The sequence below is a fragment of the Cebidichthys violaceus genome, unplaced genomic scaffold (assembly GCF_023349555.1).
Source record: "Cebidichthys violaceus isolate CVI_PGR_0920_01 unplaced genomic scaffold, fCebVio1.0.p SCAF_48, whole genome shotgun sequence".
NCBI classification, from domain to species: domain Eukaryota; kingdom Metazoa; phylum Chordata; class Actinopteri; order Perciformes; family Stichaeidae; genus Cebidichthys; species Cebidichthys violaceus.
In genome coordinates this window covers 2,036,894-2,063,954 of record NW_027176683.1, presented here as the reverse complement: position 1 = coordinate 2,063,954, position 27,061 = coordinate 2,036,894, and the positions used below count along the sequence as shown (strand labels likewise).

Genomic DNA, 27,061 nt, shown 5'->3' with positions numbered 1-27,061 from the left:
CTCCCAATCTGTTTCCAGTCTATTTCTAGTCTGTTTCCAGTCTGCTCCCAGTCTGTTTCCAGTCTGTTTCTAGTCTAGTTCCAGTCTGTTTCTAGTCTAGTTCCAGTCTGCTTCCAGTCTCTTTCTAGTCTGTTTCATGTCTGTTTCCAGTCTGGTCCTAGTCTGTTTCCAGTATGTTCCCAGTCTATTTCTAGTCTGCTTCCAGACTGTTTCCAGTCTGCTCCCAGTATGTTTCCAGTCTGTTTCTAGTCTTTTTCCAGTCTGTTTCTAGTCTGTTTTTAGTCTGCTTCCAGTCTGTTTCCAGTCAGTTTTTAGTCTGTTTCCAGTCTGTTTCATGTCTGTTTCCAGTCTGTTTCTAGTCTGTTTCCAGTCTGTTTCCAGTCTGTTTCTAGTCTATTTCTAGTCTGTTTCCAGTCTGTTTCCAGTCTGTTTCTAGTCTGTTTCCAGTCTGTTTCCAGTCTGCTCCCAGTCTGTTTCTAGTCTGCTCCCAGTCTATTTTCAGTCAGTTTCTAATCTGTTTCTAGTCTGTCTCCAGTCTGTTTCCAGTCTGCACCCAGTCTATTTCTAGTCTGTTTCCAGTCTGCTCCCAGTCTGTTTCTAATCTGTTTCCAGTCTGTTTCCAGTCTGCTCCCAGTTTATTTCTAGTCTGTTTCCAGTCTGCTCCCAGTCTGTTTCTAGTCTGTTTCCAGTCTGCTCCGAGTGTGTGAGTGTGTGAGTGTGACACACAGCGAGTTCAGAGTAACCCTGAGTTTTGTGCTGCAGGCTGTGGGCTCTGCAGACCTCCATCTCTCCTCCATCATGGAGTTATCAGACGGAGGGAAACTCTACCGCAGTGACCTCATTCTGCTGCTCTGTGACGAGGACTGACGCCCCACCTACTCCAAACTAAACTCCGCCTCTAACAGGCCACGCCCCTCCCCCTGAGCCGCAGCTCCTCATGAATAAAGATAAAGTGTGATATGTGAACTGTTGTCTCTCTCGTGTTATCTGATGACACGTGTTGACTGAGGTCACATAAAGAGTTCACAATCATGAACCAGAGTCCAGAGTTTGTTTTCTGGGCTTCATGATATTCATATATATATATATAATATATAAATATATAATATATATATAATATATAAATATAATGTAATATAATAACTTATATAATGATTTAATAATCAGGTTTGCTCCTCAGAAACAACAACACAAGAAGAAGAATATTATATCATATTATATATATATACACATATATATATTAAATTATTAAATTATATATATACTATATATATACAGTATATATATAACTATTATAAATATATATATATATATAAACATACTGTATATATATATTTATATATATACTGTATACATATTTATATATATATATATTATAAATATACATATATATATTCACATATTTATATTATATAAATATGATTTTAATTATTAAATTATATATATATTTATATGTATATATATATATATATATATATATATATATATATATAATTTAAACATATCATTTATGAATGGGTGAATTGTGAAGAAGATCTATTTAAACACATTATAATATCTAGAATATAAACTTTACATAATGATGATAAAGAACATCCAGAACAACAGGAGGCGATGTGCAGCTTTCACAGTGAGACGCTCCGCTTTTATTCTGAAGGACCCCCGCCGGAAGTCTTATTTGTTGTTGGCGGAACAGAGGCTAACTGAGCTAGCAGGAGCTAACGCAGCTAACATGACGGAGTAGCTGATGGCTACTGACGGCAGTCTCAAGGTAAATCTTTCAGTTTTATTACAAATAACAGATTCTGTTGTTCAATGCTTCCGGTTCTGTTATTATTATTATTATTGTTATTATTATTATTATTATTACGGCTGAAACTTGGCGCCTCCAACATGAAAAACACGGAACAGCCACTGCGCATGCTCAATTGTGTGTTAACTTAGCTACGGCTAGCTGCTAACAGCTATTATTATTATTATTATTATTATGATTATGATGATGTCCTTGTAAAGCTTTGCGTTGATGAGTTATGGTTGTACCAACAGAGAGACAGATGAGGAATGTTTCCTCTGTTATGGTTCTTAAGTAGCATTAGCATAGCATTAGCATTAAAGCTAAACTAGAGTTAGAGCGTAAACATAGTACTTTATACTGTACTACATCTCAGAGGTACACGTTGTACTTTATACTGTACTACATCTCAGAGGTACACGTTGTACTTTATACTGTACTACATCTCAGAGGTACACGTTGTACTTTATACTGTACTACATCTCAGAGGTACACGTTGTACTTTATACTGCACTACATCTCAGAGGTACACGTTGTACTTTATACTGTACTACATCTCAGAGGTACACGTTGTACTTTATACTGCACTACATCTCAGAGGTACACGTTGTACTTTATACTGTACTACATCTCAGAGGTACATGTTGTACTTTATACTGCACTACATCTCAGAGGTACACGTTGTACTTTATACTGCACTACATCTCAGAGGTACACGTTGTACTTTATACTGCACTACATCTCAGAGGTACACGTTGTACTTTATACTGTACTACATCTCAGAGGTACACGTTGTACTTTATACTGCACTACATCTCAGAGGTACACGTTGTACTTTATACTGTACTACATCTCAGAGGTACATGTTGTACTTTATACTGCACTACATCTCAGAGGTACACGTTGTACTGGTGGGTTGTGTCTTGCAGCAGATGGAGAGGAGGCGTCCAGCCCAAGAGGACATTTGTCCTCTGCAGTCTAAATCTTTGAGGACAGACGGTGAGACCGTCGTCTTCAAACTAGACAGGAAGTCTCCAATGTCCCGTACAGGAAGTGCCAGACAGGAAGAGGAGAGAACACCTGTCTCAGGTGACACAGAAGTAGTAAACTGTGACATCACAATGACACGCGAACACGTGGGATCCTGTTTGAATAAAGTTTGGTTGAATCCACCCATCGACTTGGTGACCAGCGAGGCCAGTGAGGACGAACTGGGACGACTGGACATCGACCTGGACAGGAAGTCCAAACAACACAACCTGACGTCCAGCAACGTGCGCGCCATCCTGCACGTGAGTCTCTCTCACACACACATGTGTATATATACGTATACATACATACATACATACATACATGCACACACACACACACACACACACACACACACACACACACACACACACACACACACACGTCACATGTTGTGTGTCCCCTGTCAGGAGGTGATAACCCATGAGCGTGTGGTGGCCATGATGAAAGCTGCCATCAGAGACACTCAGAACCTGCCGATGTTTGTAAGTGTCCATGTTGTCTTTGTCCTACAGCTCTGTTCTCTACTTGTTCAGGTACTCTGTTCACTACCTGTTCAGGTACTCTGTTCTCTACCTGTTCAGGTACTCTGTTCTCTATAAACTGTGTTTTCTTTCTTCCATCAGGAGCCAAAAATGACTCGATCCAGACTGAAACAGGCCGTTCAGCAGGGACAGGTGATCTCAATCCCCCACAATCCTCTCTGATACTTTTAACTTTCAAAACAAGTCTGTTTAATCTGGTTGTCCTTTACCTGTCTGTCTGCTTACAGCCACTGAACTGGAGTCTGTCAGCATTGAATGCAGCCACTGTCAAGGTCTGTCTGTTCAGTTCAATTCAAATAAACTTTATTGGCATTAATGTTCAGGTTACATTACAGCCAAAGATAAAATACATATCATTAAGTAATAACTTATTTTGTTGTTTGTCTGTCTGTCCCTCTGTCTGTCTGTCTGTCTCTCCTGCAGCCCCCTCAGTTTGTTGACATTGATCTTGAGGAGGATGAAGACTCATCAGATGAAGAGTATTGTCCCGATGAGGAAGAGGAGGAGGAGGAAGACACGGCAGAAGAGGTGGGTCATTCTTTGACCTTTAGTGTCTGTTTTACATTCAGACATTCTAAACTTTTATTGTGCGTTCGCAAATTATCTAAAGTACTTTGTGTGTGTGTGTGTGTGTGTGTGTGTGTGTGTGTGCGCGTGCGCGCAGTCCTTCCTCAGTGATGCAGACAGCTTGGCTTCCCCTCTCAAAAAGCATCAGGGCTCTCAACTCAAACTTCTGGCAGATCAGAGGACAGATGAACCCCGACAGGTAACCGACCCCCTGACCTCCTACAGGTAACCGACCCCCTGACCTCCTACAGGTAACCGACCCCCTGACCTCCTACAGGTAACCGACCCCCTGACCTCCTACAGGTAACCGACCCCCTGACCTCCTGCAGGTAACCGACCCCTGACCTCCTACAGGTAACCGACCCCCTGACCTCCTGCAGGTAACCGACCCCTGACCTCCTACAGGTAACCGACCCCTGACCTCCTACAGGTAACCGACCCCCTAACCTCCTACACGTAACCGACCCCTGACCTCCTACACGTAACCGACTCCTGACCTCCTACACGTAACCGACCCCTGACCTCCTACACGTAACCGACTCCTGACCTCCTACACGTAACCGACCCCCTGACCTCCTGCAGGTAACCGACCCCTGACCTCCTACAGGTAACCGACCCCTGACCTCCTACAGGTAACCGACCCCCTGACCTCCTACAGGTAACCGACCCCCTAACCTCCTACACGTAACCGACCCCTGACCTCCTACACGTAACCGACTCCTGACCTCCTACACGTAACCGACCCCCTGACCTCCTACAGGTAACCGACCCCTGACCTCCAACAGGTAACCGACCCCCTGACCTCCTACAGGTAACCGACCTCCTGACCTCCTACAGGTAACCGACCCCCTGACCTCCTACAGGTAACCGACCCCCTGACCTCCCGCAGGTAACCGACCCCTGACCTCCCACAGGTAACCGACCCCCTGACCTCCCACAGGTAACCGACCCCCTGACCTCCTACAGGTAACCGACCCCCTGACCTCCTACACGTAACCGACCCCTGACCTCCTACAGGTAACCGACCCCCTGACCTCCTACAGGTAACCGACCCCTGACCTCCGACAGGTAACCGACCCCTGACCTCCTACATGTAACCGACCCCCTGACCTCCAACAGGTAACCGACCCCTGACCTCCGACAGGTAACCGACCCCTGACCTCCTACATGTAACCGACCCCCTGACCTCCAACAGGTAACCGACCCCCTGACCTCCTGCAGGTAACCGACCCCCTGTGGGAATCCTGACCCCTGACCTCTGACCTGTTTTATAGAGACCTCCAGAACACCTGGGGGAACAGTTGATGACCTGCGCTCCTCATCACCTCCTCACTGCTCCTGAGTCTTCCTTCCTGGAGAGACTGAATGCTGTGGAGGAGGAGCTTGACTGCAGCCCTGCATACACCTATAACCAGGTAACCCAACCACCCCCCACTCCCCAGCATCCGCCCACCTTTTTGTACCTGTCTGTCTGATTGACTACCAGTCTCTCTGCTGTCTGTCTCTCAGTCTCTGGACAGAAAAGCTGATGATGATGGTAGTCATGAAGGCTCCAGCTGTTTGGCGTACCGTACACGCTCCAAACTCCGTCTGGTTAACGTTCCTCTGGGTCAGCTGGAGGCGGCGCTTCTGGCCCCGGACATCACTGCTGACATGTACGGTCACAGTGCCGCCCAGCGGGAGGAGGACCGTCATTGGACGAAGTGGCTGCAAGGCCTCATGGCCCCCGACAGTGAAGGTCAGATGTAAATACATTCCGGTCTAAGTGTAAAAAGTGTAACCATTGCATTTGATTCAGTGCTGCACTGAGGCTTCAGTACTCTCAGGTTTAATTAGGAATCAGGTTGATCCCTTCAGATGTGTCTCTGAACTGTTATACTGTTATTTATTTGATCTAAAGCCGTGGTGGTATCCATAGTGAGCTCCTTGTTCGTCTGTCAGGCGGAGACATACTGTAACTAAAAGAAGTTTCCAGTTACAGCTTTGACAACAAGACATGTGAGACAGTCTTTGTTGTTTAGAGGCAGACAGCTGATTTTTCAATTCAATTTTGTTTTATTTTTGTATAGCCCTCAGAAGGCTTTATTGAATCTGCTTGTTTTCTCAGAGGAAGCTGATGACGATGACGACCCAGAGTACAACTTCCTGGATGACCAAGATGAACCCGATCTGGAGGACTACAGGACGGACCGTGCAGTCCAGATCACCAGTATGTATTACAGACTGGGTCTAGGTCAAGGCCCGGAGGAGTTTTTCGGGGTCCACAGACCCTGTGTGTTTTGTGTTGTCCTCTCTGTGTTAACACTTCTTCTTTTTCAGAGAAGGAAGTGAATGAGCTGCTGGAGGAGCTCTTTGATACAGTGAGTTGATTTTTACCAGCTTGTGTTTCTAATGATTTCTACTAATGATTCATGGTGGTGAGTCAAGACTTTGTGACGAGTCAGGACTTAGTTAAGAGTCGAGATCTAAGAACAAGTCAGGACTTAGTTAAGAGTCGAGATCTAAGAACAAGTCAGGACTTAGTTAAGAGTCGAGATCTAAGAACAAGTCTGGACTTAGTTAAGAGTCGAGATCTAAGAACAAGTCTGGACTTAGTTAAGAGTCGGGATCTAAGAACAAGTCTGGACTTAGTTAAGAGTCGGGATCTAAGAACAAGTCTGGACTTAGTTAAGAGTCGAGATCTAAGAACAAGTCTGGACTTAGTTAAGAGTCGGGATCTAAGAACAAGTCTGGACTTAGTTAAGAGTCGAGATCTAAGAACAAGTCTAGACTTTGTTAAGAGTCGAGATCTAAGAACAAGTCTGGACTTAGTTAAGAGTCGGGATCTAAGAACAAGTCTGGACTTAGTTAAGAGTCGGGATCTAAGAACAAGTCTGGACTTATTTAAGAGTCGAGATCTAAGAACAAGTCTGGGCTTAGTTAAGAGTCGAGATCTAAGAACAAGTCTGGGCTTAGTTAAGAGTCGAGATCTAAGAACAAGTCTGGGCTTAGTTAAGAGTCGAGATCTAAGAACAAGTCTGGACTTAGTTAAGAGTCGAGATCTAAGAACAAGTCTGGACTTAGTTAAGAGTCGAGATCTAAGAACAAGTCAGGACTTAGTTAAGAGTCGAGATCTAAGAACAAGTCTGGACTTAGTTAAGAGTCGAGATCTAAGAACAAGTCTGGATTTAGTTAAGAGTCAGGATCTAAGAACAAGTCTGGACTTAGTTAAGAGTCGAGATCTAAGAACAAGTCTGGATTTAGTTAAGAGTCAGGATCTAAGAACAAGTCTGGACTTAGTTAAGAGTCGAGATCTAAGAACAAGTCTGGATTTAGTTAAGAGTCAGGATCTAAGAACAAGTCTGGACTTAGTTAAGAGTCGGGGTCTAAGAACAAGTCAGGACTTAGTTAAGAGTCGAGATCTAAGAACAAGTCAGGACTTAGTTAAGAGTCGAGATCTAAGAACAAGTCAGGACTTAGTTAAGAGTCGAGATCTAAGAACAAGTCAGGACTTAGTTAAGAGTCGAGATCTAAGAACAAGTCTGGACTTAGTTAAGAGTCGAGATCTAAGAACAAGTCTGGACTTAGTTAAGAGTCGGGATCTAAGAACAAGTCTGGACTTAGTTAAGAGTCGGGATCTAAGAACAAGTCTGGACTTAGTTAAGAGTCGAGATCTAAGAACAAGTCTGGACTTAGTTAAGAGTCGGGATCTAAGAACAAGTCTGGACTTAGTTAAGAGTCGAGATCTAAGAACAAGTCTAGACTTTGTTAAGAGTCGAGATCTAAGAACAAGTCTGGACTTAGTTAAGAGTCGGGATCTAAGAACAAGTCTGGACTTAGTTAAGAGTCGGGATCTAAGAACAAGTCTGGACTTATTTAAGAGTCGAGATCTAAGAACAAGTCTGGGCTTAGTTAAGAGTCGAGATCTAAGAACAAGTCTGGGCTTAGTTAAGAGTCGAGATCTAAGAACAAGTCTGGGCTTAGTTAAGAGTCGAGATCTAAGAACAAGTCTGGACTTAGTTAAGAGTCGAGATCTAAGAACAAGTCTGGACTTAGTTAAGAGTCGAGATCTAAGAACAAGTCAGGACTTAGTTAAGAGTCGAGATCTAAGAACAAGTCTGGACTTAGTTAAGAGTCGAGATCTAAGAACAAGTCTGGATTTAGTTAAGAGTCAGGATCTAAGAACAAGTCTGGACTTAGTTAAGAGTCGAGATCTAAGAACAAGTCTGGATTTAGTTAAGAGTCAGGATCTAAGAACAAGTCTGGACTTAGTTAAGAGTCGAGATCTAAGAACAAGTCTGGATTTAGTTAAGAGTCAGGATCTAAGAACAAGTCTGGACTTAGTTAAGAGTCGGGGTCTAAGAACAAGTCAGGACTTAGTTAAGAGTCGAGATCTAAGAACAAGTCAGGACTTAGTTAAGAGTCGAGATCTAAGAACAAGTCTGGACTTAGTTAAGAGTCGAGATCTAAGAACAAGTCTGGACTTAGTTAAGAGTCGAGATCTAAGAACAAGCCTGGACTTAGTTAAGAGTCGAGATCTAAGAACAAGTCTGGACTTAGTTAAGAGTCGAGATCTAAGAACAAGCCTGGACTTAGTTAAGAGTCGAGATCTAAGAACAAGTCTGGACTTAGTTAAGAGTCGAGATCTAAGAACAAGTCTGGACTTAGTTAAGAGTCGAGATCTAAGAACAAGTCTGTTGATGTTTCGTGACTGAAGAGAAGTATCAGAACAAAGTTTGTGTGAATGAGAGAAACTGAAACTTTCTCCTGTTGTTTCTTTGCGACTTCTTTTTTACACTTGGCGGTATTTTTCAGTATTGATTCAAACGTCATTGTCACACAATTGCTAGGGTTCATTGATAAACAAGTCTTTTTCATGTTTTCTTCAAATATCTGTTACATTACACAAACTCAAACAAGTGTTTGATCAACAAGGCCGTTTACTGTGACACTGACGTCCGTTATATGTACAGCTCCAGGAGGAGGAGGAGGTGGCAGCAGAGGAGGAGGAGGAGGAGGAGGAGGAGGAGGAGCAGGAGCAGGAGGAGGCGGCAGCTGAGGAGGACGAGGAGGAGGAGGAGGATGTGGCAGCTGAGGAGGAGGTGCCATCACAGACTGGACCCAAATTCAACATCCCCCAGGCTTTACGGTAAGAGTCCTGATGCATGATGGGAGGTCATGCAACTACACAAACACATCAACACATCATCACAGTTATGTTGATCTCAGGTTCAGCTTACATCAGCAGCACTAAATCCAGCTTGTGTTGCGTTATTAAAAATCAATATGACAACATGATTAGTATGACGTTACGTTTGTTTATAACAGTGGAGTCTCTCAGGGTCTTTCTCAAACCGGACCCTCCCCACTACGTGACAGACGAGCTGCATGAAGCTTCCCCCTCTCTGGTGGAAACAGGAAGTGTCATAATGTTTCATAACCATGGCTTCATGTTAAACACAGGACTAATAGTAAGCTACACAGGTAACAGGGAGGTGGTAGATTTACCATGAAATATGTATAAAAAATAGTTCTATTTAAAAACTGCATACAATGTATCGGTTCAGAATGAAGGTTTACAGCATAAAAAATTAAATGACATACAATATACAGAGAAAGTAAAATTATGAAATGAAACTCCCAAGCTTCTTTGGTGGCTCCTGCTTGGTTTTCTCTGTAGATATAATCAACACCTAACAATCTAATGAACGCGTGTAGCGTTTCTACACTAGAGGTTTGACCCTGAATAGAATTTAACATTTGAGTTGTTAAAGTCTGGCTGACAATATTAAATGTTTGTATGTAGCGTGACGAACACAAAACGCAGTTGCTGCATTCTCTCTAGTGTCCACCAGGGGGCGACTCCTCTGGTTGTATAGAAGTCTAGTCTAAAATGACTCTACTTCTCTCTTGATTTATTCCCTCAGTAAACATTGTAAACATGAGTTTATGGTCTCAATCTCTAGTTTACAGTCTTCTTCAATACAGCATGATGTTCATTTAGTACATTATGCTCCATTTAGAGTCAAACAGACCATAAAGCAGGGGACGATTTAGGGGCGGGGCTACACGCTGATTGACAGGTCTCTCAGAGACGTATACGGCGTCTCTACGTCACTCCTTCTCAGTCCAGATATGGTCACTTCCTGTTCACTGGTTGATAAAAAAACAAGATTGCGACAAAACAACGAACTCGATGCTTCAAAGACATCAGTTCACAAACACTCTCCATGTGGAAGCTCTCACTGAGTGGAGGGCTTGAGAAAGGCCCTCAGTCTCATGACGCTGCTGATTCAGAGGGACGCCTAGTGATAAAACACGGTCCAGTCTCATCGTGTACACAAACACATCCACACCCTGACATGAATCCTCCTTCTGGGACGGTGCAGCAGAGCAGTGCTGTGGCTGCTTGGGTAAGGAGGAAGAGAAACGTCCTCTGCTGCTGCTTCTTCACACAGAACACACAAAGAAGAATCCAGCTGAGAGGAGACATCCCGTGTCTGTCTTCACACGTCGTACGGTTTTCATCGAGTGCTTCCTGTGCGACGGCTGTTTTGTCTCTTTCTGCTCTCCGTAGTTTTGAGGCGCCGTTGGCCGACATGTTGACGGAGCGACGGCGAACGGTCAGGAGACGGTACGAAGCTCTGCAGCAGAAGAGAGCCCTGCAGGACACGACCAACCATCACCGTGACAACGTGACCCAGAAGGACACGCCCGGCCCACAACCGGACACCGTCAGTCCCGTCTTGGTGCTGCAGAGCCGCGTCCACCAAGTCCTCCACCTGGACTACACCCAGAAACTACAGCTGCAGCAGCAGATACAGCAGGTAGTGTACTGTCTCACGTAGTGTCCTCCAATAGAGTCCCCTACTGTCTCACAAAGTGTCCTCTGGTCTCCCACAATAGAGTCCTCTACTGTTCCACAAAGTGTCCTCTGGTCTCCCACAATAGAGTCCTCTATTGTCCCACAATAGAGTCCTCTGGTGTCCCCCAATAGAGTCCTCTGGTCTCTTCATGTTTGTGTTGACTGTAGACTAGAATGCTTCTGTCTCTCTTCCAGCATGTGCAGCTGCTGACTCAGGTTCACCTGCTGTGTCGCCATGTCGATGCCCTGAACCACGAAACCTGCATCACCAAACACTACCTGGTTAGTAAACACAAACACTACCTGGTTAGTAAACATTAGCACTACCTGGTTAGTAACCACTAACACTACCTGGTTAGTAAACACAAACACTACCCGGTTAGTAACCACAAACACTACCTGGTTAATAACCACAAACACTACCTGGTTAGTAACCACAAACACTACCTGGTTAGTAAACACAAACACTGCCTGGTTAGTAACCACAAACACTACCTGGTTAGTAACCACAAACACTACCTGGTTAGTAAACACAAACACTACCTGGTTAGTAAACACAAACACTACCTGGTTAGTAAACACTAGCACTACCTGGTTAGTAAACACTAGCACTACCTGGTTAGTAACCACAAGCACTACCTGGTTAGTAACCACAAACACTACCTGGTTAGTAAACACAAACACTACCTGGTTAGTAAACACTAGCACTACCTGGTTAGTAAACACAAACACTTCCTGGTTAGTAAACACAAACACTACCTGGTTAGTAAACACAAACACTATCTGGTTAGTAAACATTAGCACTACCTGGTTAGTAAACACAAACACTACCTGGTTAGTAACCACAAACACTACCTGGTTAGTAAACACAAACACTACCTGGTTAGTAAACACAAACACTACCTGGTTAGTAACCACAAACACTACCTGGTTAGTAAACATTAGCACTACCTGGTTAGTAAACACAACACTACCTGGTTAGTAAACACAAACACTACCTGGTTAGTAAACACTACCTGGTTCGTAAACACAAACACTACCTGGTTCGTAAACACAAACACTACCTGGTTCGTAAACACAAACACTACCTGGTTAGTAAACATTAACACTACCTGGTTAGTAACCACAAACACTACCTGGTTAGTAACCACAAACACTACCTGGTTAGTAAACACAAACACTACCTGGTTAGTAAACACAAACACTACCTGGTTAGTAACCACAAACACTACCTGGTTAATAACTACAAACACTACCTGGTTAGTAAACACTAGCACTACCTGGTTAGTAAACACAAACACTACCTGGTTAGTAACCACAAACACCACCTGGTTAGTAAACACTAGCACTACCTGGTTAGTAAACACAAACACTACCTGGTTAGTAACCACAAACACTACCTGGTTAGTAAACACTAGCACTACTTGGTTAGTAAACACAAACACTACCTGGTTAGTAAACATTAGCACTACCTGGTTAGTAAACACAAACACTACCTGGTTAGTAAACATTAGCACTACCTGGTTAGTAAACACAAACACTACCTGGTTAGTAACCACAAACACTACCTGGTTAGTAAACACGAACACTACACCTGGTTAGTAACCACAAACACTACCTGATTAGTAACCACAAACACTACCTGGTTAGTAACCACAAACACTACCTGGTTAGTAAACACTAACACTACCTGGTTAGTAAACACAAACACTACCTGGTTAGTAAACACAAACACTTCCTGGTTCGTAAACACAAACACTACCTGGTTAGTAAACACAAACACTACCTGGTTAGTAAACAAACACTACCTGGTTAGTACACACTAGCACTACCTGGTTAGTAAACACTAGCACTACCTGGTTAGTAAACACTAACACTACCTGGTTAGTAAACACAAACACTACCTGGTTCGTAAACACAAACACTACCTGGTTAGTAAACAAACACTACCTGGTTAGTACACACTAGCACTACCTGGTTAGTAAACACTAGCACTACCTGGTTAGTAAACACTAACACTACCTGGTTAGTAAACACAAACACTACCTGATTAGTAACCACAAACACTGCCTGGTTAGTAAACACAAACACTGCCTGGTTAGTAAACACAAACACTGCCTGGTTAGTAACCACAAACACTACCTGGTTAGTAAACACAAACACTACCTGGTTAGTAACCACAAACACTACCTGGTCAGTAAACACTAACACTTCCTGGTTAGTAAACACAAACACTACCTGGTTAGTAAACACAAACACTATCTGGTTAGTAAACATTAGCACTACCTGGTTAGTAAACACAAACACTACCTGGTTAGTAACCACAAACACTACCTGGTTAGTAAACACAAACACTACCTGGTTAGTAAACACAAACACTACCTGGTTAGTAACCACAAACACTACCTGGTTAGTAAACATTAGCACTACCTGGTTAGTAAACACAACACTACCTGGTTAGTAAACACAAACACTACCTGGTTAGTAAACACTACCTGGTTCGTAAACACAAACACTACCTGGTTCGTAAACACAAACACTACCTGGTTAGTAAACATTAACACTACCTGGTTAGTAACCACAAACACTACCTGGTTAGTAAACACAAACACTACCTGGTTAGTAAACACAAACACTACCTGGTTAGTAACCACAAACACTACCTGGTTAATAACTACAAACACTACCTGGTTAGTAAACACTAGCACTACCTGGTTAGTAAACACAAACACTACCTGGTTAGTAACCACAAACACCACCTGGTTAGTAAACACTAGCACTACCTGGTTAGTAAACACAAACACTACCTGGTTAGTAACCACAAACACTACCTGGTTAGTAAACACTAGCACTACTTGGTTAGTAAACACAAACACTACCTGGTTAGTAACCACAAACACTACCTGGTTAGTAAACATTAGCACTACCTGGTTAGTAAACACAAACACTACCTGGTTAGTAACCACAAACACTACCTGGTTAGTAAACACAAACACTACCTGGTTAGTAAACACGAACACTACACCTGGTTAGTAACCACAAACACTACCTGGTTAGTAAACACTAACACTACCTGGTTAGTAACCACAAACACTACCTGGTTAGTAAACACTAACACTACCTGGTTAGTAAACACAAACACTACCTGGTTAGTAAACACAAACACCTCTTGTCCCTCCAGGAGGAGCTGCAGCAGTTTGCCAGCCGTCGGGAGGTTTTCCTCCCGAGCAGCTTCAGAGTGGGTAACCTGCAGGAGGCACTGGATCTCCTTCAGGAGGTGGAGCAGAGAGCACAGCCTCCTGCTCCTCCTGTCTCTGCTCCTCCTGCTACCTCCAGACGCTGGCTCCCCAGGATGACACCTGCTACCAACAGTAAGGAGGGAAATCTTATGTTTCTGGTAATGTTTGGTTGTTCCAGCAGCTTGTTCTGGTTCTGGTTCTAGTTGTGGTTCTGGCTTTGTTTAGGCCTCGCCTTCCCTCTGCTGCCCGCTGACGCCGCCTGGCTGCTCGCCACCCGTCCCGTCTTCCTGTACCCAGAACTACTTCCTGTCTGCAGCCTGGACCCCGCCATCCACCCCCGACACCACCGGAGTGTTTACACTGCAGGAGAGGACGGGTACGCGTACACTAAAACACAAAGTACACACACACATATATATATATATATATATATATATATATAATACTAGTACGTTTGGAAAATGCAGAAGCTTAAATTGTGGGAAATATGTTTTTGCTGGAGCCACTGCGCTCAAACTGGCAACCCACATGATGTAACCGACAGCTGTCTGACACTCCGACCCCGGAAGAAAAACATTCTACACGCGACGCTAAACGAGCTTAGCGTGAAAACAACAACAGCACACAAGCTACAAACTCTCCTGCAGCATTCAGCTGTTCTACTGATTCAAACAGGACTAAAGAAATCAACACAATCACCATCTCTCCAGACCATAATACTTACTCTGTCAAAGAAAACAAACGGAGAATCAAATGTCCGACAGAACATCGGTGCGGTTCAGCTCCAGCCAGAGGTCCTCCTGTGAACCTGTTTGTTGAGGTGTAGATCCACTCGGGTCTCAGCAAACGTTTTCAAAGCACCGCAGCTCGTGTCCTGCTGTGGTTATCCACCTCAGGTTAGCGTAGCGTAGCTCCAAACACCAAGACTGTTGCAAATGAAACACATTCTTAGTCATAAAATGTGCAACGCTTCTCCTCCGCTGTCAGACAGAAATACCGTTCGTACAAATCCTTCTCCATGCTGGTCAGGGCTGCTAGCTGTGGGCCGACCCACCCTTTGATACCATGTCCAGCTTTTCATGAACTGTTCTTCTCCAGAAAGACGTCGTCAGTAACTCCACCACCAAATCCGTTTCTCCTCCTTCAGACATTGAGTGTTAGAAAAACAATAGGTAAAAATAGAAGAATCTACACCAAGCAAAACGCTATAAATGTCATAACTTCTGACGTATCTTTCAACTTGAACTCTTACTACTACTAACGCCTGATAGCTGCTTCAGCTTCACAACAGTGCAACGTCCTCAGCAACTGAGGAAGACGGGAGCTGTGCAATGAGAAAATAAAATAATGGGGAAAAAATTAGAATAGATACATGTATGTGTGCATTGCACAATAACAACAAGGTTTCCCATCATGCCTCTGCGCAGGCTGATCGTTCTGGGTCTGAAGCACTTCGAGGGGACAATCCAGTCGGACCAGCTGATCAGCTCCTACCTGCTCTGTAAGACTCGATGGAACTTCAGGAAACACATCAGAGAGATGAGCGGCCCGAGAGCGCCGCACGGCAACGTCATCAAGGTGACGCCGCTGTGACATCATCACACACACTGACTGACATCATCACACACACTGACCACGTCCTCTGCAGTCGGACAGTTGGAATTGAACGTTTTGTCTTCTCGTCATGTTTCTTCAGATGTTCCTGACGCAGACGGTTGCCCCCCCGCTACCGCTTGCCTGCAGCAGAGTTGAGCCTGGAGACCGGCGCCCCCCGGTGGACAGAAACACCGCCAGCATGCCCAAATGGCTCAAGGTTGGACAGACTAATTCTAATGTTGAAGCTGCATTCTCTCTAGTGTCCACCAGGGGGCGACTCCTCTGGTTGTATAGATGTCTAGTCTAAAATGACTCTACTTCTCTCTTGATTCATTCCCTCAGTGAACATTGTAAACATGAGTTTATGGTTCTCACCTCCAGAACAGTCAGCTGATCATCCAGAAGACCCGACACACCTCCACCTATTACCCCCCCTCCCTCCCCGTTGGATGCACCCTGAGGCTCCACCCCCACTGGCTCAAGAAGTCGGCCCATCTGCCCCCACCCCCACACAGACGTCTCTTCACCTTGGCCCACAATGCATCTCTGCCGCCGCTCGCCAAAGCCCCGGCAGACAGACGGGCGGTGGACTCGCCAGTGGACGGGCAGACGGCGAGACGGTCGAAGACAGCAGCAGACAGACAGGTGGACGTGCAGCCAATCGGCTTCCTCTCCCTTCCTCCTGCAGGTGTGACGTTACTCTCTGGCTCCCCCGCTGTTGCTCTGCCTCCTGACTCTGGGGCCGCCCCATTGGCTGCCGTGCATACAGTCCCCGTCCACCCAGTGTGTGCGGACATTATCCAGTCCTGCCTTCCTATTGGTCGGAGGACGCCCCTCCTCCTCCCCGCCCTGGCCCACCCGGACACCGCAAATCCCACAATGCTTTGCTCCACTGACACCGTAAAGCCGGGGTACTTCGTCCTTCAGATGGTGAAGGCTCCGCCCACTGTCAACTCCCAGCATGCTCTGGGGCAAGAGACCTACAGACCAATCAAAGAGGAGCAAAAGGAAGTGGAGCAGACTTCCACAAGGCCACTGGAGGAGAGACAGGAGGAGAGTTCAGCTTCAACATCAACATTGAGTCCTCCGTCGTCCTGTGCAGGAGACGAGGAGGAGGAGGAGGAGAACTGGACTGCTCTGGGTGTGGCCAGTTTGAACGGAGGAGAAAACACTGGTGGAGAGGAGGAAGAGGGGAGAGATGTGGGAGGTGCAGGAGGAGGAGGAGGAGGAGAGGAGGAAGCAGGTGGGGGAGGAGAGGGGGAGGAGGAAGAGGAGGAGGGACAGATGGAGGATGGGGGGGGGGGAGGAGAGAGGGACGAGGATGGAGAGAAGGAGAAGGATGAAGATCAGGACCGACCGGGCGAGGAGGAAGAGGAGGAGGATTTTGATGACCTCACGCAGGATGAAGATGAGGAGGAAGTGATGTCATCAGCTTCAGAGGAGTCGGTGCTGTCTGTTCCTGAGTTACAGGTAACCTTTGACCTCTCTAGGAGACCATGAAGTAGACCTCTCTAGGAGACCATAAAGTAGACCTCTCTAGGAGACCATGAAGTAGACCTCTCTAGGAGACCATGAAGTAGACCTCTCTAGGAGACCATGAAGTAGACCTCTCTAGGAGACCATGAAGTAGACCTCTCTAGGAGACCATGAAGTAGACCTCTCTAGGAGAACATGAAGTAGACCTCTCTCGGAGACCATAAAGTAGACCTCTCTAGGAGACCATGAAGCAGACCTCTCTAGAAGACCATGAAGCAGACCTCTCTAGGAGACCATGAAGCAGACCTTTCTAGGAGACCATGAAGCAGACCTCTCTAGAAGACTATGAAGCAGACCTCTCTAGGAGATCATGAAGCAGACCTCTCTGGGAGACCATGAAGCAGACCTCTCTAGGAGACCATGAAGCAGACCTCTCTAGAAGACTATGAAGCAGACCTCTCTAGGAGAACATGAAGCAGCTGACCTGTGACCTCTCTAGGAAACCATGAAGCAGCTGACCTGGCTGGCGGCGGAGCGGCGACTCTGTGCAGACGGCGACTCGGAGGAAGACCACTCACCGACCTCTCCCGGCTCCCAGGAGGAGGAGGAGGAGGAGGAAGAGGAGGGGCCTAAAGGGGAGGCGCTCGGAGAAGGGAGGAGCAGTAAGGCGGGAGGAGACGAGGAGACGCCATCAGGAGAGGGGACCCCCAGAGGAGGAGGGGGCAGGTGTCCCGGACGAGGACGAGGTCAGAGCCGTCTCTGGTAGACATTCCTGCTGCACTATGAATGGGTCCTTACTGTGTTTTTTAAAGTCCGTGTTCTCTCTGCAGGTCGAAGCCGACCTCTTCGCGGTCTGAGGAGAAGTCGTCAGGAGCGTCACAGCAAAGACGCCGCGAAGCTGCTGCTGCTGTACGACGAAAACATCCTGAACAACGACCCGCACAGAGAGAGCAAAGACGTGGCGTTCGCCCAGAGTTACCTCAACCGGGTGAGGCCCCAAACGATGACGATGCACAAAAGCTTCAATGAGCTAAACGGACATCTTGTCTCTGACAGCGTTAGCAGCCACCATTTAATTATGAACATCTTTAGTCTCATCAAATCGCACTATGAACATAGTTGTGGTGTCGACCATACACAATATATTTATAATTATTGTTCTTTGAGTGGATCGACCTAAAGTCGTTGTCCTCAGTCAAATGTCCTGGTTAGTTTTTGATCATATTTAGTCGTCCTTCCTGTATTTTCTGTCAAGTTTTCGTAGAAAGTGGCCATTTTAGGATCATCTCAGTGGAAGAAAACCGTCATCAGATTATATTGACTTAAACTTAAAGGTGGAGTCTTTCTTTCTAGAGAAAGATCGTTACATTTAAACTCTTGCTCCCACTGCCGGTTTTCTTCATACATCTTCATACATGTATCTATATGCACCAGAACTAAACACCCTCACAGCTGATTGGCTGGAATAGTGTTGTGTAGCTCGCTTTGGGCTGCGATCATCAGCGTCTTCAAAGTTTGTACAGAGTTGAGTTGGAGCTAACAGCTTAGCATGAGCTGCTAACAGCTGTGCTTCTTTTCCCCTGAGGGAATCAAAACCATCTCATTGGGTGTCGCTATCGCACATTAAAGGAAACAAACACAAAGTTGAACCTTTCTCGCTGTGTCTTCAGGTGCGTGAGGTGCTGCAGGACGTACCTGAGCAGGTGGAGGAGTTTGTGTCTCTGCTGAGCGATTTTGAGCAGGTGGGAGACGGACAGGAAGTGATGTTGTTGTTCAGGAAGCTGCGCTGCATCCTGGGAGACCGGACAGACCTCCTCCGGGACTTCGCCGCATTCCTACATCCTGAGCAGGCACTGCAGTGTGGACTGGTGAGCAGTACAGGTGTATCACAGCAGGTGTTTCACAGGTGTAATATAGGTGTATCACAGGTGTAATAGAGGTGTATCACAGCAGGTGTATCACAGGTGTAATAGAGGTGTATCACAGCAGGTGTATCACAGGTGTAATAGAGGTGTATCACAGGTGTAATAGAGGTGTATCACAGCAGGTGTATCACAGGTGTAATAGAGGTGTACCACATGTGTAATAGGTGTATCACAGGTGTAATAGGTGTATCACAGGTGTAATAGAGGTGTATCACAGGTGTAATAGGTGTATCACAGGTGTAATAGAGGTGTATCACAGGTGTAATAGAGGTGTACCACAGGTGTATCACAGGTGTAATAGAGGTGTATCACAGGTGTATCACAGGTGTAATAGAGGTGTATCACAGGTGTAATAGAGGTGTACCACAGGTGTAATAGAGGTGTACCACAGGTGTAATAGGTGTATCACAGGTGTAATAGAGGTGTGTCACAGGTGTATCACAGGTGTAATAGAGGTGTATCACAGGTGTAATAGAGGTGTATCACAGGTGTAATAGAGGTGTACCACAGGTGTAATAGAGGTGTATCACAGGTGTAATAGAGGTGTGTCACAGGTGTATCACAGGTGTAATAGAGGTGTACCACAGGTGTAATAGGTGTATCACGGGTGTAATAGAGGTGTGTCACAGGTGTATCACAGGTGTAATAGAGGTGTACCACAGATGTTATAGAGGTGTATCACAGCTGTAATAGAGGTGTATCACAGGTGTAATAGAGGTGTGTCACAGGTGTATCACAGGTGTAGTAGAGGTGTGTCACAGGTGTAATAAAGGTGTAATAGAGGTGTATCACAGGTGTAATAGAGGTGTATCACAGGTGTAATAGAGGTGTATCACAGGTGTAATAGAGGTGTAATATAGGTGTAATAGAGGTGTATCACAGGTGTATCACAGGTGTATCACAGGTGTAATAGAGGTGTATCACAGGTGTAATAGAAGTGTATCACAGGTGTAATAGAGGTGTATCACAGGTGTAATATAGGTGTATCACAGGTGTAATAGAGGTGTATCACAGGTGTAATAGAGGTGTATCACAGGTGTACTAGAGGTGTATCACAGTGGGTGTATCGCGGGTGTTTGTAAGAAGTCCACAGTAACTGGTTCAACCTGCTGAAACCTCTGACTGTGAAGTCAGTGAACATCATAACTGTAATATTTCTGTATAATTGATAGATACGTTATTGATTACTTATAATCGATCACTGATGTAACTCTGTTCCGACTGCAGGTTGAAGAGCAGCAGGCATTTGAACGCAGCCGTCGCTTCCTGCGACAGTTAGAGATTAGTTTTGGAGATAATCCGTCACATTATCAGAAGATCATTAAAGCCCTGCAGACCGGTCCAGACCTGAGTCCAACCAGCATCGATGAGGTACGCCCACAGTACAGACACCAGTTTAACCATGATCAATAACAGTACAGACACCAGTTTAACCATGATCAATAACAGTACAGACACCAGTTTAACCATGATCAATAACAGTACAGACACCAGTTTAACCATGATCAATAACAGTACAGACACCAGTTTAACCATGATCAATAACAGTACAGACACCAGTTTAACCATGATCAATAACAGTACAGACACCAGTTTAACCATGATCATTAACAGTACAGACACCAGTTTAACCATGATCAATAACAGTACAGACACCAGTTTAACCATGATCAATAACAGTACAGACACCAGTTTAACCATGATCAATAACAGTACAGACACCAGTTTAACCATGATCAATAACAGTACAGACACCAGTTTAACCATGATCATTAACTGATTATTGATGATATTGATCGTTGTACTTTAGCTAAAGGTTCAAATGGCCACGCTGCTAAAAGGACACACCCATCTACAAGCTGAATTCTGGGTATTTTTTGACGAGCTCCGCCCACCTCCTGCTCGCCCGGGGCAGTTCGAAGAAGCCCATTGGCCGGATGAAGGAGGGGGTGGGTCAGACGGTGGAGAAGGCGTCGGCCTCATGTCAGGGGGCGTGACCGGCAGCGGCTTCGAGGAAGTGACGCTCCCAGAGCTTGAAGAGGAAGAGGAGGGGCTTAAGATCCAACCAATGACGAGCCGACGCCGGAGGAGGAAGATGGCCCCCCACAGGGACTACAAGGTAACACTCATGGAGGGGTACCTTCAGTGGGCTTTCACTCATGGAGTTCTTCTATAAAGTTACACGTGTTCCAGGACTGTGATTGGTCAGATAAAGACTGTTACGTGTGTTCCAGGGCTGTGATTGGTCGGATAAAGACTGGCCTTGCCTTTGCCGTGACGCTAAGATCCGTGGACACAGGAGGAAAGAATGTTCTCGCTGCCACGGCAACAAGGTCTGTCCTCCACGTTTCAACAGGTGTGAATGTGAGACAGGTAGAGAGTCTCACCTGTTCAATATCCCATCCAGGTCTCAGGGGGCGTGTCCAGAGCCATGAAGAGTCTGGACCCTCTGTACTCTCAGATAAGCTCCGCCCACGACGGACCAGGTAACAAACACCTGGATGTGAAGGGGGACGACGACAGTCCACAGACAGGTGTGTGTGTGTGTGTGTGTGTGTGTGTGTGTGTGTGTGAGAGAGAGAGAGAGAGAGACGTATGACTAAATGTGTCGATTGCTGTCGACAGAACGAAGTGGTGCATCATGGGAAGGCTCGTTCCCTCTCATCGACGAGGAGAAGGAGGAGGAGGAGGAGGAACTGGATGAGGAAGAGGAGGATGACGATGAAGAGGAGAGGAAGACAATCGAGAAGAAGCAGAGTCCGACGGTGAGGAGGAGCAGGAGAGAGGAGGTGATGGGGGACGGCAGCACCTCCTCCATTCTCCCTACTCCTCCCTTTGTTACCTCCTCTAACCCCTCCTCCTCCACGATCCCCTCTATGACCTCCTCCTCCTCCACAATCCCCTCTATGACCTCCTCCACCTCCTCCATGATCCCCTCTATGACCTCCTCCACCTCCTCCATGATCCCCTCTATGAACTCCTCCACCTCCTCCACGATCCCCTCTATGACCTCCTCCTCCTCCACAATCCTCTCTATGAGCTCCTCCTCCTCCACGATCCTCTCTATGACCTCCTCCTCCTCCTCCATAATCCCCTCTATGACTTCCTCCACCAACTCCTCCATGATCTCCACTTCTTCGATCTCTTCCTCCATCTTCCCTTCTACCTCAGTTACCTCCTCTGTCTCCTCCTCTATCATATCTCCTCTTTGCTCCTCCTCCATCTCCCCCTCTGTCTCCTCCTCCTCCTCCTCTGTTCTTCCTCGGCCAAGTCCTCCTCCTGACCTCCCGGTCTGTGCCAAGAACATTTCCCTGACGGCGAGCGGAGAGAAAGTCATCCTCTGGACCAGGTACGCCTCCTACTATTTAATGTTCCTCCTCTGTCCTCCTCTCTCCTCCTGCCTCCTCTGTCTTCCTCAGGCCTCCTCTCTCCTCTGTCTTCATCTGTCCTCCTCTGTCCTCCTGCCTCCTCTGTCTTCATCAGTCCTCCCCTCTCCTCCTGCCTCGTCAGTCCTCTTGTTTCCTCTGTCCTCCTCTCTTTTCCTCAGGCCTCCTCTGTCCTCCTCTTTCTTCCTCAAGCCTCCTCTGTCCTCCTCTGTCCTCCTCAGACATCCTCCCTCCTCCTCTTGAGGAGGAGCAGCAGGAGGAACAGACTGAATTTAACCCTGTTGTTGTCTGTCTTCAGAGAAGCCGATCGAGTGATTCTGACGATGTGTCAGCAGGAAGGAGCCAATCAGAACACGTTCCAGGCCGTCTCTACTCTGCTCGGCAACAAGACTCCGAGCGAGGTGATTGGTTGCTTTCAGTCCTCTGTGATTGGTTGACTGACCGGGTCAGTAACTCTTCCTCATACCTGCAGGTTTCTCGCCGGTTTCGGGATTTGATGCGTTTGTTTCGGACGGCGGCTCGACAGACCAGCTCTGAGGACGAGGCCCCGCCCACTCAGCCGGCAGCAGCCAATGAGGAAGAAGACTGATATAAACCAATCAGAAGAGCTGGCAGGTTTTTTTGTTTGATAGTCCCAGGACTTTTATTGTGAAAGGACTCACACAGATGTTTTTACTGTACATAATAAAATGTAAATATGAAAATATCAGATTTAATGTTTTTGTAAAAAAAGTTATTTTTTTTTCTTCAATAAAAGTGTTTGTTTCATCAGAGTCTGTTTCACATTTAAGTAAAAACTATAAGTTAGTTGTTTATCTGATGACACATTAAAGACAAACACAGAACAACTGTAACTCTTAATAGTACCACAGAAGAAAAACCTAAAACAATAAACTACACAATAAAACGTGTAAAATGAAAGATATAAAACTCATCAAACCAACGCACTTAAAAATAAAGAACATGGAACCTGTTCAGCCTGATCATCAATAATATAATGATGTCTGCTCATCAGCTGACTTTAAACAGTTTGATGATCTGAAGAGAAACTTAAGTCTTTAAACCACCGACATAAACTAGTTATAGGGGGGGGGTTGCTGTGCTCTCTCTCCAGTTTCAGGGTCGATGTCGTCGTCCAGATCTAAAGGCAGAAGAAGAAACAAAAATCAGTAAAGAAAGAGATCTGTTCATCTGTACATAGATGTAGACTCTCTGTTTATCTGTACGTAGTCGTAGCCTCTCTGTTTATCTGTACGTAGTCGTAGCCTCTCTGTTTATCTGTACGTAGACGTAGCCTCTCTGTTCATCTGTACATAGATGTAGACTCTCTGTTTATCTGTACGTAGTCGTAGCCTCTCTGTTTATCTGTACGTAGACGTAGCCTCTCTGTTTATCTGTACGTAGTCGTAGCCTCTCTGTTTATCTGTACGTAGTCGTAGCCTCTCTGTTTATCTGTACGTAGTCGTAGCCTCTCTGTTTATCTGTACGTAGACGTAGCCTCTCTGTTTATCTGTACGTAGACGTAGCCTCTCTGTTTATCTGTACGTAGACGTAGCCTCTCTGTTTATCTGTACGTAGACGTAGCCTCTCTGTTTATCTGTACGTAGTCGTAGCCTCTCTGTTTATCTGTACGTAGTCGTAGCCTCTCTGTTTATCTGTACGTAGACGTAGCCTCTGTTTATCTGTACGTAGTCGTAGCCTCTCTGTTTATCTGTACGTAGTCGTAGCCTCTCTGTTTATCTGTACGTAGTCGTAGCCTCTCTGTTTATCTGTACGTAGTCGTAGCCTCTCTGTTTATCTGTACGTAGATGTAGCCTCTGTTTATCTGTACGTAGTCGTAGCCTCTCTGTTTATCTGTACGTAGACGTAGCCTCTCTGTTTATCTGTACGTAGTCGTAGCCTCTCTGTTTATCTGTACGTAGTCGTAGCCTCTCTGTTTATCTGTACGTAGACGTAGCCTCTCTGTTTATCTGTACGTAGTCGTAGCCTCTCTGTTTATCTGTACGTAGTCGTAGCCTCTCTGTTTATCTGTACGTAGTCGTAGCCTCTCTGTTTATCTGTACGTAGTCGTAGCCTCTCTGTTTATCTGTACGTAGACGTAGCCTCTGTTTATCTGTACGTAGACGTAGCCTCTCTGTTTATCTGTACGTAGTCGTAGCCTCTCTGTTTATCTGTACGTAGACGTAGCCTCTGTTTATCTGTACGTAGTCGTAGCCTCTCTGTTTATCTGTACGTAGTCGTAGCCTCTCTGTTTATCTGTACGTAGTCGTAGCCTCTCTGTTTATCTGTACGTAGTCGTAGCCTCTCTGTTTATCTGTACGTAGATGTAGCCTCTGTTTATCTGTACGTAGTCGTAGCCTCTCTGTTTATCTGTACGTAGACGTAGCCTCTCTGTTTATCTGTACGTAGTCGTAGCCTCTCTGTTTATCTGTACGTAGTCGTAGCCTCTCTGTTTATCTGTACGTAGACGTAGCCTCTCTGTTTATCTGTACGTAGTCGTAGCCTCTCTGTTTATCTGTACGTAGTCGTAGCCTCTCTGTTTATCTGTACGTAGTCGTAGCCTCTCTGTTTATCTGTACGTAGTCGTAGCCTCTCTGTTTATCTGTACGTAGACGTAGCCTCTGTTTATCTGTACGTAGACGTAGCCTCTCTGTTTATCTGTACGTAGTCGTAGCCTCTCTGTTTATCTGTACGTAGTCGTAGCCTCTCTGTTTATCTGTACGTAGACGTAGCCTGATAGATGGACACCTGACAGAAATAAAGAAGTCAACAATCTGTCTCACCCATAAAGTCATCAGCTCCGGCCCCCGGGGTCTGCTGGTTCTGCTGGTTCTCCTCCTCCATGACAACACCTTTAGGCCAAAACAGTAGAATGAGTAGAAAAATGAACAGAGTCTGGTTCAAGCTGTAAAAGTGTTTCTGGTTAAACTGGACACTCACCTGCAGCTGTTTCTGATTGGTGGTGAGAACGGACACTGTGGCACCTGGAGGGAGGTGGGAGGGGCTCTGTGTAGACTGTGCTCATTGGCTGGTTGCCGGTAGGCGGGCCTTCTTTGTTGTTCCAGTACGAACCAATGGGAGAGGGTTTTGCTGACGACACATCTGTTAAAGAACAAAAGAGGAAGTGATGAAAGGTCAGGGTTTCAATTGTGACCTTACTGCACATACTTTACTGCCCCACAATGCATTGGCAGTTTGGCTTTGAGTTGCTGCACCTATTGATGATGTCACACATTGTGATTGGTTGTATGTGTTAGAGATCCCGCCCCTACTCTGCCTTCTGATTGGATATATCATTAAACACATGAACACATTAATTAAGTATCTTTAAACACATGAACACATGAATAAAGTGTCTTAAACACATGAACACATTAATTAAGTATCTTTAAACACATGAACACATGAATAAAGTGTCTTAAACACATGAATACATGAATAAAGTGTCTTAAACACATGAACACATGAATAAAGTGTCTTAAACACATGAATACATGAATAAAGTGTCTTAAACACATGAACACATGAATAAAGTGTCTTGAACACATGAATAAAGTGTCTTAAACACATTAATACAGTGTCTTAAACACATGAACACATTAATAAAGTGTCTTTAAACACATGAACACATTAATAAAGTGTCTTAAACACATTAATACAGTGTCTTAAACACATGAACACATTAATAAAGTGTCTTAAACACATGAACACATTAATAAAGTGTCTTAAACACATTAATACAGTGTCTTAAACACATGAACACATTAATAAAGTGTCTTAAACACATGAACACATTAATAAAGTGTCTTTAAACACGTGAACACATTAATAAAGTGTCTTAAACACATGAACACATTAATACAGTGTCTTTAAACACATGAGCACATTGATAAAGTGTCTTTAAACACATGAACACATTAATAAAGTGTCTTTGAAACATGAACACATTAATACAGTGTCTTAAACACATGAACACATTAATAAAGTGTCTTTAAACACATGAGCACATTAATAAAGTGTCTTTAAACACATGAGCACATTAATACAGTGTCTTTAAACACATGAACACATTAATAAAGTGTCTTTAAACACATGAATACATTAATAGTGTCTTTAAACACATGAACACATTAATAAAGTGTCTTAAACACATGAACACATGAATAAAGTGTCTTTAAACACATGAACACATTAATACAGTGTCTTAAACACATGAACACATGAATAAAGTGTCTTTAATTTAAACACGGTAATGAACACAGTAATGAACACATGAATGAACTGACCGTATGTGTGTCTGCGCAGCTTCCTGAACGGACAGGTCTCTCGGAGTCTCAGCAGACAGGACTTCCTCCTCACGGACTCCATCATCATCCACTAAACAACACATTCACTTTAATCTATCTTCAGACGCGTCGCTTCCTTCGTTCATGTTCAGGTGCTCCGTCAGTCTGCGAACACTTCCGCTAACACGAGAGTCCACCTGCAGACACCTCCAAACACACCTGAGCCTTCACAATAAAAGCCCCGTCTGAAATTCATCTTTACAGACGAACTCAGTGAAAATACACAACTCTTAAAAGTTCACTTAAAGTTCACAACTTGAGTTTAAGATTCTCATACACCGGAAGTAACGTCATAACGTCTCGTTAAACGGCTCGG

The 27,061-nt window shown here is 45.1% G+C and overlaps 1 protein-coding gene across 1 annotated transcript; it reads left to right on the top strand.

The window, feature by feature from the left end:
* The first annotated feature begins 1,687 nt into the window (after positions 1–1,687).
* On the top strand, positions 1,688–23,172 carry gon4lb (gon-4 like b). The gene is made up of 29 exons (XM_068729843.1): positions 1,688–1,771; positions 2,722–3,084; positions 3,232–3,306; positions 3,448–3,498; positions 3,594–3,638; positions 3,790–3,894; positions 4,031–4,132; positions 5,208–5,348; positions 5,443–5,671; positions 6,041–6,142; positions 6,253–6,293; positions 8,886–9,061; positions 10,490–10,739; positions 10,973–11,059; positions 13,959–14,148; positions 14,242–14,392; positions 15,444–15,594; positions 15,713–15,829; positions 15,994–17,082; positions 17,588–17,834; positions 17,919–18,076; positions 18,759–18,956; positions 20,241–20,384; positions 20,824–21,132; positions 21,248–21,346; positions 21,421–21,547; positions 21,639–22,362; positions 22,698–22,800; positions 22,872–23,172. Exons 1-29 carry the CDS (start codon positions 1,748–1,750, stop codon positions 22,986–22,988), a joined length of 5,715 nt encoding a protein of 1,904 aa, XP_068585944.1. The 5' UTR covers positions 1,688–1,747; the 3' UTR covers positions 22,989–23,172.
* The last annotated feature ends 3,889 nt before the right edge of the window (positions 23,173–27,061 follow it).

What these genes read in the sequence shown, in the direction of transcription:
- gon4lb (XM_068729843.1), top strand. Translation starts at nt 1,748, where the DNA reads ATGGCTACTGACGGCAGTCTCAAG. An exon ending in CTGCATACACCTATAACCAG is followed by an intron (nt 5,349 to 5,442) that starts GTAACCCAACCA and finishes TCTGTCTCTCAG; the next exon opens with TCTCTGGACAGAAAAGCTGA. An exon ending in GATGACACCTGCTACCAACA is followed by an intron (nt 14,149 to 14,241) that starts GTAAGGAGGGAA and finishes GGCTTTGTTTAG; the next exon opens with GCCTCGCCTTCCCTCTGCTG.